The sequence below is a fragment of the Caretta caretta genome, chromosome 2, assembly GCF_965140235.1.
Source record: "Caretta caretta isolate rCarCar2 chromosome 2, rCarCar1.hap1, whole genome shotgun sequence".
Lineage (NCBI taxonomy): Eukaryota > Metazoa > Chordata > Testudines > Cheloniidae > Caretta > Caretta caretta.
This window is the reverse complement of record NC_134207.1, coordinates 203,926,744-203,940,053: the sequence shown is the minus strand read 5'-3', so window position 1 is coordinate 203,940,053 and position 13,310 is coordinate 203,926,744. Positions and strand designations below refer to the sequence as shown.

The window sequence follows — 13,310 nt, the reverse complement described above, 5'->3', positions numbered from 1 at the left end:
CCTTCATGTGGGAACAAATGATATGGCTAGATTCTCGCTGGAACATAACAAGGAAGACTATGCCAGGCTGGGGAAGACGCTATAGGAAATCAAGGCTCAGGTGATCTTCAGGGGGATTCTGCCTGTTCCTGGAGAAGCACAAGAAATGTGTGACAAGATTATGATGATCAACAAATGGCTCAGGCATCTTATAGTGGTGCTATAAGGAGGGCTTTGGGATGTATGGCCACTGGGAAGCATTCATGGACAGAGGACTGTTCTCTCGGGATGGACTTCACCTGAGTAAGGAGGGAAATAGACTTCTAGGATGGAGGCTGGCAAAACTGATCAAGAGAGCTTTAAACTAGGAATTTCGGGGAGATGGTTGGGAGATATCCAAGTAATCTCCAGGCCAGTTATTCTCTCAGAGGGAAGAAAACAAAGTAAGAAAGGATACAGCCATGGGTAGGAGACTGGATATAAGGTGGAGGGGCAGCGTACATACCAATCTAATAGGTAATATTAGAGTAGAATGTCTGTGCCCAATCGGGTAAAGAATGTGAGTGAAGCCAAACGGCAAAAATTAAGATGTTTGTACACTAATGCGAGGAGCCTAGGTAACAAAATGGAGGAACTTGAGCTATTGGTGCCGGAAGTGAAACCAGATATTATAGGGATAACAGAAACATGGTGGAATAGTAGTCATGACTGGAGTATGGGTATTGAAGGGTATGTGCTGTTTAGGAAAGACAGAAATAAAGGCAAAGGTGGTGGAATAGCATTGTATATATGAGGTAGACTGTAAAGAAATAAGAAGTGATGGAATGGATAAGACAGTCTGTCTGGGCAAAAATCACATTGGGGAAGAAAGCTACTGGAGCCTGTCCTGGGACAGTGCTTGGGGTGTGCTATAGACCGCCGGGATCCGATGTGGATATGGATAGAGACCTCTTTAATGTTTTTAAAGAAGTAAATACTAATGGGAATTGTGTGATCATGGGAGACTAACTTCCCAGATATAGACTGGAGGACAAGTGCTAGTAATAATAATAGGGCTCAGATTTTCCTGGATACAATAGCTGATGGATTCCTTCACCAAGTAGTTGCTGAACCGACAAGAGAGGATGCCATTTTAGATTTGGTTTTGGTGAGCAGTGAGGACTTCATAGAAAAAATTATTGTAGGGGACAACCTTGGTTTGAGTGATCATGAGCTAATTCAGTTCAAACTAAATGGAAGGATAAACAAAAATAGATGTGTGACTAAGGATTTGATTTCAAAAAGGTTAACTTTAAAAAATTAAGGAAATTAGTTAGAGAAGTGGCTTGGGCTGAAAAACTTGTGGATCTAAAGGAGGAGGAGGCCTGGAATTACTTCAAGTCAAAGTTGCAGAAACTATCAGAAGCCTGCATCCCAAGAAAGGGGAAAAAATTCGTAGGCAGAAGTTGTAGACCAAGCTGGATGAGCAAGCATCTCAGAGAGGTGATTAAGAAAAAGCAGAAAGCCTACAAGGAGTGGATGATGGGAGGGATTAGCAAGGAAAGCGACCTTACTGAGGTCAGAACATGTAGGGATAAAGTGAGAAAGGCCAAAAGCCATGTAGAGTTGGACCTTGCAAAGGGAATGAAAAGCAATAGTAAAAGGTTCTATAGCCATATAAATAAGAAGAAAACAAAGAAAGAAGAAGTGGGACCACTTAACACTGAGGATGGAGTGGAGGTTAAGGATAATCTAGGCATGGCCCAATATTTAAACAAATACTTTGCCTCAGTCTTTAATGAGGCTAATGAGGAGCTTTGGGATAACGGTAGGACGACAAATGGGAATGAGGATATGGAAGCAGATATTACCATATATGAAGTAGAAGCGAAACTCAAAATGCTTAATGGGACTAAATTGCGGGGCCCAGATAATCTTCATCCAAGAATATTAAAGGAACTGGCACCTGAAATTGCAAGCCTGTTAACAAGAATGTTTAACCAATCTGTAAACTCAGGGGTTGTACCGTATGACTGGAGAATTGCTAACATAATTCCTATTTTTAAGAAAAGTAAAAAAAGTGACCCAGGTAACTACAGGTCTGTTAGTTTGACATCTGTAGTATGCAAGGTCTTGGAAAAAATTTTGAAGGAGAAAGTAGTTAAGGACATTGAGGTCAATGGTAATTGGGACAAAATACAACATGGCTTTACAAAAGGTAGATTGTGTCAAACCAACCTGATCGGCTTCTTTGAGAAGGTAACAGATTTTTAAGACAAAGGGAACGCTGTGGATCTAATTTACCTCGATTTCAGTACGGTATCTGATATGGTTCCACATGGAGAATTATTAGCTAAATTGGAAAAGATGGGGTTAATATGAAAATTGAAAGGTTTGATAAGGAACTGGTTAAAGGGGGTCACACTGAAAGGTGAACTGTCAGACTGGAAGGAGGTTACTAGTGGAGTTCCTCAGGGATCGGTTATGGGACCAATCTTATTTAATCTTTTTATTACTGACCTTGGCACAAAAAGCGGGAATGTGCTAATAAAGTTTGTGGATGACACAAAGCTGGGAGGTATTGCCAATACAGAGAAGGACCGGGATATCATACAGGAAAATCTGGATGACCTTGTAAACTGGAGTAATGGTAATAGGAAAAAATTTAATAGTGAAAAGTACAAGGTCATGCATTTAGGGATTAACAACAAGAATTTCTGTTATAAACTGGGGACACATTACTTGGAAGTAACAGAGGAGGAGAAGGACTTCGGAGTATTGGTTGATCACAGGATGACTATTAGCCACCAATGTGATATGGCCATGAAAAAAATTAATGTGGTCTTGGGATGCATCAGGCGAGGTATTTCCAGTAGAGATAAAGAGGTGTTAGTACCGTTATACAAGGCACTGGTGAGACCTCATCTGGAATACTGTGTGCAGGCCTGGTCTCCCATGTTTAAGAAGAATGAATTCAAACTGGAAGAGGTACCGAGAAGGGCTACTAGGATGATCCAAGGAATGGAAAACCTGTCTTATGAAAGGAGACTCAATGAGCTTGGCTTTTTTAGCTTAACTAAAAGAAGGCTGAGAGGAGATATGATTACTATCTATAAATATATCAGAGGGATAAATACCATGGAGGGAGTAGAATTATTTAAGCTCAATACCAATGTGGACACAAGAACAAATGGATATAAACTGGCCATCAGGAAGTTTATACTTGAAATTAGACAAAGTTTCTAACCATCAGAGGAGTGAAATTCTGGAATAGCCTTCCAAGGGAAGCAATGGGGACAAAAGACATATCTGGCTTCAAGACAAAGCTTGATAAGTTTATGGAGGAGATGATATGATGGGATAGCCTAATTTTGGCAATTAATTGATCTTCAACTACTAGTGGCAGATATGCCCAGTGGCCTGTGATGAGATGTTAGATGGGGTGGGATCTGAGTTACTACAGAGTAAGAATTCTTTTCTGGGTGTTTGGCTGGTGAGTCTTGCCCACATGCTCAGGATTTAGCTGATCGCCATATTTGGGGTCAGGAAGGAATCTTCCCCCAGGTTAGATTGGCAGAGGCCCTAGGGGTTTTTTGCCTTCCTCTTCAGCATGGGGCTCGGGTCACTTGCTGGAGGATTCTCTGCAGCTTGAAGTCTTTAAACCACAATTTGAGGACTTCAATAGCTCAGACATACTTTAGGGGTTTGTTACACGAGTTGGTGGGTCAGGTTCCATGGCCTGCGTTGTGTAGGAGGTCAGACTAGACGCTCATAATGGTCCCTTCTGACCTTAAAGACTATGATTCTATGATTCTAGTACAGTATAGAAGACCTCTGAGCCCTGCGTCACCATCAGCATCCTGCTCCAGGCTGGAGTTTACTATTATATGAAAAACATCCTCTCTAGTTTCACAGATTACAAAACCAGTTTTCCATTTTGAGCCTGTTCTTGGGGTACCCAAGTCACTTTTTGTTAACTCCAGAATAGAGCATGAGGGAGTCTTTCTTGTGATAGCTGAGTGTCAGCTCCCTACCATCACCAGCCTTTCAGCCACTTCTCTGGGCTATGTCAGTCGTAACTTCACCTGGCAGGTTAACAATAGGTGCGCAACCCAATCCTCGAGTCCCTTTGAAGCATTCCTCTGATATCCAGCCCAACACTAGGTACTCACAGAAATTCCAGACCCTCTGCATTCAAAAGTACAGTGTATGCCAGTTTACTGCTTTTACCTTAAACCACTGCTCCTGTAAACCACACAGCACTTGTGAGCACTTATAATAAAACAAAAGTAGGCTTATTTAAGAAAGAATAAAGATTTAACTCGAAACAAGAGAGTGTGGTGGAAAGAAATGGTTACAATACAAAACAATCATAAAATGTGTACTAGGGCCTACATTTATCAAGTTACCTCTCCAATATAATAAAATAGGTTAACACTCCCCCTCCCCACACACACACACACACACACCCCTCCAAAGTTCAGACTGTTGCCAAGCTGGCCAATGTCACAAGAACAAGGATCCAAATGTTCATGAAAGGGGTTCACCAGGGGTTCTTCAATGAATGGATACAAAGTGCTCCTCCCTCCTCTGTGTTATTCTGAAAACCTTTTTGTTTTTGGCCAAACCCCTGTCTTGTTGTAAAGTTTCGTTTCTAACTTTAAGAGGTCTTGATTGTTTGTCATTGCATCTGATGGCTTTCCAATCAAAGTCTCAGTATTGCAAAAGGCTAAACAATTGTGCCTTGAATTGTGTCAGTCGAATTGCCATACTGAATCAGACCTGTGCTCCTTCTAGTGCAGCGACCTGTCTCGGAAAGTAGCCAGTACTGCCTGACTCTTGTAGATGGTGGAGGAGTAGTAAAGTGCAGAGGGGCTCAATGTGTGTGTTATGATATGTAGGAAATTCTCAATCTGTCTTACAGAGAGAAAACTGTGATTAACAAGGAATGGCTTTTGATTAAACATGATGGTGTTGGTAGGATATATTGAAAAAACAAAGCAAAATATATTTAGGTTAAAGAAGATGTGTGTGATGCAGAGACCCCTTGGCAAAGGGTCCCCGTTTTTTGTAGACATCTCTCACTTCAAACCTGACAAACTCACTATATTAAACCTATATCTTACAGACTATCATAAAGAGCAGGATGTAAGGTATCCACAGAAAGCTTGTAACTTGCTAAGATTCATAATGATTGTGAGCTGTATGTGTAATAGCTGAGGAGTAATGTATTTATTTTAAAAGTGGGCTTTCTGGATTTGGCATAGAAGTTAGACACCAGGAGATAATGTGTCTCAGTAAGAGCAACGGGGAGTTGTTGTCACCAAGCTGTTTGGCATCAGTGCTGGGGGGATGCAGAGGGGCATCCTCTCCCCCTTCCAGGCTGTGGGCACGCTCCAGGGGCTCTTCACCTCCCTCTGCCCCTACCCAGGCTAGGTGCTGCAGGGAGGGAGAGGAGAAGGGGGGGGGTCGCAGGGCAGAGGCACTGTCCCATCCCTGTTGCTCTCAGAAAGTGACAGGAGAGGAGGCAGCAGAGCTCTTTATTTCTCTCATCCCATCCTGTGAGGATGGCTCCAGGCTGCTGCAGAGGGTGGAGAGGAAGCGAGCTCTGCCTGTATCAGCTGTTCTGCCCCACAAGGTGGGCAAGTGGGCCAGGCAGCCAATCAGAGGGCTCAGATCAGCTATAGCCAGGGTAGTCATTAATTAGTTTTTTGTCAAGGTCCAAATTTCTTGGCGAAGGTATACTGAAGGTCCAGATTCCAGAGAAAATAATAAAAAATAATGTTAATAATAAGTAAATTAAAAATACTGGGGTCTGTTCAAATGCATCTGGCAGCCCAGATTTGGCCAGTGGTCTGCCTACTGATGACCCCTGGGCTAGAGGTTCTCGTTTCATCCCGAGACTGGCTCCAACTCCAGCCAAAATCATGTCACTTCCCAAAAACTTGCAAGTGTTGGCAACACTGCGAGTCTGGGAAAAGGGATGAAGAACCCAGGAGGAGTGGAGGTGAGGCTGGGAACGAGCTGATTTGGGGGTAAAGGGATGAATTGATGGGGTTGTGAGCTGGATGGACTGAAGTGATGGGGCAGGGGTAGATTTAAGGGAAGGCCTGAACTAGTAGGGGGGGCAAGCTGAACTGATGATGTGTTGAACTGGGAAGTTGAGGGCTGAATTGAAGGGGGTGGGGGCAGAATTAAATGCAAGGCAGGAATGGGACGATAAGGAGGTGAGAGTTCCTTCAATAGCGGGCCAAAATGACCTTACTCAACAAGTTTGGGGAGTGGGCAGCACTAATTGTCATACACAGACTGAAGATGGGCAGAGGGATTTCAATAATCAAAAGACAGACCAACAAACCACATTTTTTTTAAACCTTCATGATTTTAATTTCTCAAGGCTGGTCATACTGCGACAGCTGAGAGCAAGTGGCTGCAGTGTCACTCATATTTGTTAAATAGCATCAGAGAAAGGTGGGACTAGAAGGGATCTCAAAAGGTCATCTGGTCCAGTCCTTTGCCCTGAGGCAGGAGTAAGTATTATCTAGACCATCTTCTGATCTGACCAGCAGGCTCCTAGTTTTAGCTGCTTTCTGAACTGCTTACACCTCCTGATTTGTGGAGCTGAGGGGACACTGTAGGCTGCATCTCTCTAGATAGACTCCTTCAGGACTATCCACAGAGACTCTAACTATAGAGATGTAGCCTGCACCATTGATTCCCAAAGCACCCAGGACCACAGACTTGGAACTAGCACTAGGACAATACGGGGCAGGGTTTTAGCCATCTCCTTCTCTCTCTGGCTACAGGGGCCCGCAAGCAATAGTCAGGGAATGGCAGCCATAGTGAGTTTACAGCAAACCTATCCAGGAAGCAGGAGGCATGAGCAGCCAGAGCTGGACACCAAGGCAAGTGCTGCAGCCCATCCAAGGCATTCCCCCAGCTGGTTGCCAGAAACAGCCAGAACGTTCATCCATCCAGGGAAAGCGGTATATAGCAAAGCTAGCAAGTCAACCAGATCCCCAAGACAAGGAGCAGCAGCCTGGGAATTTTCCAGAGTTACCTGGACATCAACTCAAAAAGATACCAGAGCCATCCAGGAACATAGCAATTTGTACGCTCCAAATGTTCATATCAGGCTGCAGCCTTGTTAGTCCTAAGTATTGGTAATCGGGATATTCTCTGCCATTTAAGTAAGGCAATGCATATTCATCAAATATGCATTTTAGGGGATTCAGTCATTTACATAAATTCTCCAGATTTCTGAACCTTCAGCTTTAACAGGCCTGGTCACCAGTAGCAGCAGCAATCTGTCTGAGGGAAAGTCACAAAAGCACTATGTTCTTCTTGTAGTTATTCCTAGCCTGAGGTGCTTGTGCTCACTTGATTAGAAACTCTTGTCGTTGCCCATTTCCATCTACTCAAACTATAGGAACAAAGCAGGAGCACTTCCATAATATCACAGTGGATCAAGCATAGGCTCACCACCCCGAAGAGGATGGTAAAGACGAATTCAAGAGAAACTTCACCACATTTGTTTTTTAATAAAAGCATAGTATATTTAAAAATAAATATAGACTATAGCATGTCTGTAGTCAAAGTACTGTAAAAATACTACAGACAATATTGACCTGGCCCCTGAGATGGGCAGTTTAACAATCTTTGATTGTGTTCATTTCAGTCATATCCTATGATATCTATTTTTATCTTTCCAACCATGTCACCCTTTTCCTCTCTCACCATCTAACAGCCACTTTAAAAAAAAATCACTCGTAACTCATTACAAGTTTTTCCTTTCCTTTAATAGGAGCCAAGAACATATTACATTTTTCCTATGTGAAGTATGCTATTAAATAATAGCTTGTACACTAATTAAAGCAAATGAAATTGTGAGAACACACAGACACTGTTAAAGTAAATTACTCAATTCATTAATCGTTTCATTTCAAGTGACCTTAATTGTATTAATTGTGATATTGAGCAAATTAAATTGAAAAGAATTAAATACTTTGTTCCAGTCTCTCCTTAGAGGATAAATTTCCCCATGAAAGGAGAATAGCACCTACTGCATTCTTCAAAATGTGCATTAAAAAATTAAATAATGCTATAAACTGTGTTACAGATAATTACTGCAACTCTGAAACAGTTAAAGCTACTCCAAGTTTTACTACTTCACTGCAATTTAATCATCAAGAACTTGGAAAAGAACAAAATAATTTGCTAGGTATAGTACATAGTGAAAACGGAGAAAGTCAGATTCTGAAATGCTGCCTCCAACCGTCTCTCCTCATCTCCAGGGTTCAAGACTTTTCTGAAAAAGGGTAGAGGTTCATAAACCTGAATTTTCCCTAGCAAAGCGCAACCACATTTCAAATATCCCATACATGAAACAATAAGTTGTTGAAATGGTATTTGATGTAAAAAGTATGAATGAGAAGTCATTGTGATAAAAAGTTCATTTTTTCTTCCATACAGAGGATCAGACTTTGGAAGTAATTTAGATACCTGATCCTTGGGTTTGAAGACTTGAAATAGGCAATTCATTTAAATTCTGCTGAAAGGGGGAACCACACTAATAAATGAGCAGGTCCAGAATCCATATTGTGGCTCCCCATTTAAGTTCTTCTGTCCAGAAAATGCAGTACTGACAACCATGATGAGTCTCAGGTTCACAAATAATCCAATTCTGAAAAATACGGTATGGGAACAAGAATGCATCCCAGAAGCAGGATGCAAAGAAGGCAGCTGTGCATGTTTGGGAAGAGGAAATATAGGGGTCAATGGAGGTCCGACACTGGATAAGAGTGAGAAGTTCAAAGATTAGCAAAATCCAACTGTCAGGATAGGTCTATGATCCTATATATGGAGGAAGAATCTATATTTAAATGCACAAGGGAAAAAAAATATATATTTTATTTTGTTTCCATTTTTAGTTAAAATATACATTGCATGCAGCGTTTCATGCTAACAGGAAATTATTATTTGTCACTGAAAACTGCTAAAGTAGAAAGTGTGATTTCCTCTTGAAGGACAGATTTAAGCATTAATGTTCTTGGATTCTTGAAATGATGCATTCTATGTTTCTTCTTTGAGAAGAAATTATTTGCCTTATGGCTGTGTCTAGGTTACCCATAAGAAGGAGCTGATTCCAATTCTGCAACTCATTTGCAGAGGCCTTTAGGAAAATTTAACTTTGTTTCAATTTCCCTATCAGTAAAATGGGGATACTTATCTCAACGCTGTTTTAAGAATTGTTTGTGTAGTGCCTTTAAAATATAAAGCTATATATAACCAGCATTTTTACTTGGAAGATTTCTACAGATCCTAAGTATCAGTAATATAATTAAAGATTTCACAACTCATTTTAAAACCAAAACGACTTTCCTGTTATTGATCAATTAGTAGCCTGAATATGGCTATCTTGATTTGGATAATTGCAAACAAGCATATTCTCATGAGATTTCACTCTGATTCAAAATCCCAATATCCTAAACCACACAAAAATTGAATGGGTAACTTTTTTCTCAAACTAATCACCCCTTTAATTTTAGTCAAAGCCTTTAAAAAAATTCAGCAAAATCGAAGACAAATGTGGCAACCCTACAACTCTATATTTTATATCTATAATAAACATACATGCTCCCCAAATTTAGTATTTCCTGTAGCTTACCAAATCAGACTAGTTTCTGTCATTACCGAGATCTATTTTCACAATGCTTATACTTACTAATGATCTGCCTTATTTCCTTTAACTCACATACACACACCTCCTTTTTGGGTCAGGAACCCTAAAATTACAACACCATGAAGTTTCAGATTTAAATAGCTGAAACCATGAAATTTAGTATTTTTAAAATCCTACGACTGTGAAATTGACCAAAATGGACCGTGAAGTTGGTAGGGCCCTACACCTACCATATAATTTCACTAAGTGAATCCTATATCAAGGCCGCAACTTCTGTATGGAATTAGAACATATATTTTAGAAGATATACAGTCTTGATTTAATAACTTCAAGCAATTTAGAATCCACCACATTCCTAAATTAGTTGTTCCAGTATTTAATTAACCTCCTTAAAATATCTGTGCTTTAATTTTAGTCTGAATTTGTCTAGCTTCAGTTTCCAGACATTGGATCTTGTTATGTCTTTCGCTGCTACATTAAAAAGCCTTTTATTATGAGATATGTTCTCCCCACATAGGAAAGGTTGCACCAGTTGCGTTTTCTAGTATTTTAAAGAGAAACCTGCAAGTTTCCTTCACTGAAACAGAAATACCCAGAATATATTCACGTTTCACAGAGGTATGCTGCCCATTTGTATTACCGTAAACCTATATTTGTAGTTGAGACTATGTACATCAAGATTACAATAGAAAAAGGACAACCTGGAATGAAGAGTAACAGTTCATGGGAAGTCTCTGATCAACAGATGGATTCATCCCAATGGTTACAGTACTCATTTAGGAATCAGTGATTGCCTCTTTACACTGAACTTCTGAAGCGGACTGGATGGGCAGGGAAAATTACATGCTTTGATATACAAGCCCTCTCCCACAGCAATCCAAAAATATACTTTATTTAAAATTAAATGATAAAACACAGAAGATTGATCTTGGTTACATATGGAACCAAATTAAAATGCAGTATGTGTTTCACAGTTAAAAAAAAGAAGCGATGAAAATGAAATGGATGCATTATATAAAATATTTACATATACAGAATGTGAAAAAACTATACTACGGTTGGTAACCTTTATGACTTTGGGGGAACCATGTATTTACATATCCTTATCTTCCCATGCGTGTATGTGTGTGTTGTGTATATATTTTTAACAGTTGACAGCTGTTTTAGAGCATACAGAGATGCCAAGCTGAATGAGGGCCTTGATTACTTCAAGATGAGCTATCTAAAGTTTCTATTCATTTTAAGTGTTGTTAGTGGGAAGAGTCATTAGTCACTTCCTTGTCTCATAGAACATCAGCATACATTTACATTGTTAATGAACATTTGGGGTAAATGAATTAATGGCACTTTTAAACATCAATTCAATACTAATAACTTTGTATGTCATAGAAATGTTAAGGTCGGGATAAAAACTAAAAGCCTGCTCATTCAAGGTAACTAATCACTCTTGGCCACAATAAAGGGTAAAATTAATTTAAAATGTTTTTGTAACAGGGTTAAAATCTTGACTTGTCTTGAAACTGAGCTGAGAGAGACGTGTACTTTTTTTTTTTAAACTAAACAAGAAACTTGCAATTTTTGATCAGTGTTGGCTACAAACTAATCTAAATAAATCACAAATATTTCATTTGGAAAACATGTAATACTTCAGAATTTTATAAATGTTTATTCCTAGGCTTCTGAAAATGTGTACTAAGAATGCATTTGCTTTATCAAACTAATATGGCTATTAACCTTTTAGGTGTGAAGTGTAAAAGCGTAATGACATTCACCTTAAAAAACTATTACCTTTATAGAATGGCTCCACCAAGATGTCCATTCTACTTTTCCTCACATTGAAAAAAAGCTTTACAAAGCGGTAAAAAAAAAAATGAACTCTGATTTTAGCTTTTTACAAAATAATTGAAATCTGAATTAAAAATTGAAATGTTGCTCTTTTTAATACATTTTATTATATGGCAGTTTTACACACAGAGGTACACAGAAAACACGTGACTAAGCGGTTTCAATTCTAATTTAAAATGAATTTTTTATCTTGCACTTCTGGTACATGCGTTCAATGACTGGAAAATTACAGGTAGTTAAGGTGTCATTGTGTATAACTGAGTACTTGAGGAATGTTTTCATGACAAGGATGAGGATTCAAGCATCTTGTTAAGCTTTTCATTTCCTTCTAACCAACCATGTTGTCACTACTAGCAAATAAGTAGAAAGGACAAGTAACACAGACAAGCACTTGCATTATGCAAGCAGTTTCTTCTCACTGTTCATTGGAGTAGTCTGAATACTGCCTTCTGTTAATTTACCTTGAGTTACACAGTAATTTCCACTTTAATTCCACCTGTTCTATTTAAGGTTTTATTTAAGGAAAGCAGGAGAGCTAAGTGTTATGATTCAAAGGAAGAAAAGAGGAAAACAGTCTTTTTTCATCAGCATAACCTCACCCAAAATAAAATGCTAAATTTTATTAAAGGAAAAAATCAACAGTGTAAAGCAACCAAAAGAGCCCATCTTTGAAAAAAGTTGTAACAAAGGCCATGTTGCATTTCAATATTCTTATGCTGAAGTCACTGTTTGGTTTATGATTAAAAAAGGATGACAGCGCATTAAACATTTGGCTAATGTTTCTGTCTGTAATTGAAAGTTGACTTTTCATGGTTTTCATTAGTGTCAGAGTGCTCTACACACACACACACTGAAATGTTCTTAACGTTGCCCTGCTCAACTTCATTGAGAGAATTACACAAATTATGCCAGGCATAGTGATCATCAGACTCTTACGTAACGTTTCTAAGTAGAAAGTAAAAAGTGTAGAAAAATTAAACTCACCTTCTTTGGGCTTGTTCAAGTAACCCTGCAAGGGATCAATGCCTATTTCTTGCTCTTCTGTTTGCAAGGGGTGTCTAGTTTCAGATATGGAATGATACATATTGGCAATTTCCACTAAAGAGCGATTATCTGGGAAGGGAAAACAGAGAGACAACTAATATGTAAGCGTTTCTTTCATTGCTTAACAACAACAAAAAGGCAGCAGAAAGCCTAATGCTGTAAATGCTATGAATGCTTTCCTGATTTCTAGCATAATGTTACCATTACATGTCTGGTAAACATATTAAAGAAAATTATGTTAAAGAAAATTAATTCCAAATCACTTAACTTCTGCTCAAGTGTTTCTGAGACGTACTTAATTTGTATTAATTATTATTATTTGTATTACCGTAGCACCTAGAAGCCCTAGTCATGGGCCAGGATCCCAAAGTGCGAGGTGCTGTACAATCAGAACAGTAAGTTGGTCTTTGCCCCAAAGAGATTACCATCTAAGAATAAGACAACAGCAACAGGTGGACCTGACAAATGGGGGAGTGCATAATTATTTGTTTTTCCTAAAGTTAATTAAGTATTTTAGGAAGAATTGTCAGCACGGCCACCAGCAAGAGTTGGTGGCTGCACTCTGAGGCTATCAAAAAATATGTTGAGAGAACCCCTGTACTAGAGAATGGGAAGCCAATGGAGGAGTACAAAGAGAGGGTTTACATGGTCACAGCAACAGGCTGGGAAAATGATCTTCGCAGCAGCATTCTCAAGAGAAATGAGAAGAGCGAGATGACATTTTGGGTCTTTGTTAAACATTTCGACCTTAACATCTTGAAAGATATGTAGGTAGCTTATC

General features: G+C 39.3%; 1 protein-coding gene across 1 annotated transcript in view; it reads right to left on the bottom strand.

Moving 5' to 3' along the window:
- Positions 1–12,598, bottom strand: part of TBC1D5 (TBC1 domain family member 5) — a 275,327-nt gene extending 262,729 nt beyond the window's left edge. Inside the window, exon 1 of the mRNA XM_048838538.2 lies at positions 12,470–12,598. Within this exon, the coding sequence (XP_048694495.2) occupies positions 12,470–12,569 (100 nt within the window). The 5' untranslated portion in view covers positions 12,570–12,598. The remainder of the gene's footprint in view (positions 1–12,469) is intronic.
- Between the last annotated feature and the right edge of the window lie 712 nt (positions 12,599–13,310).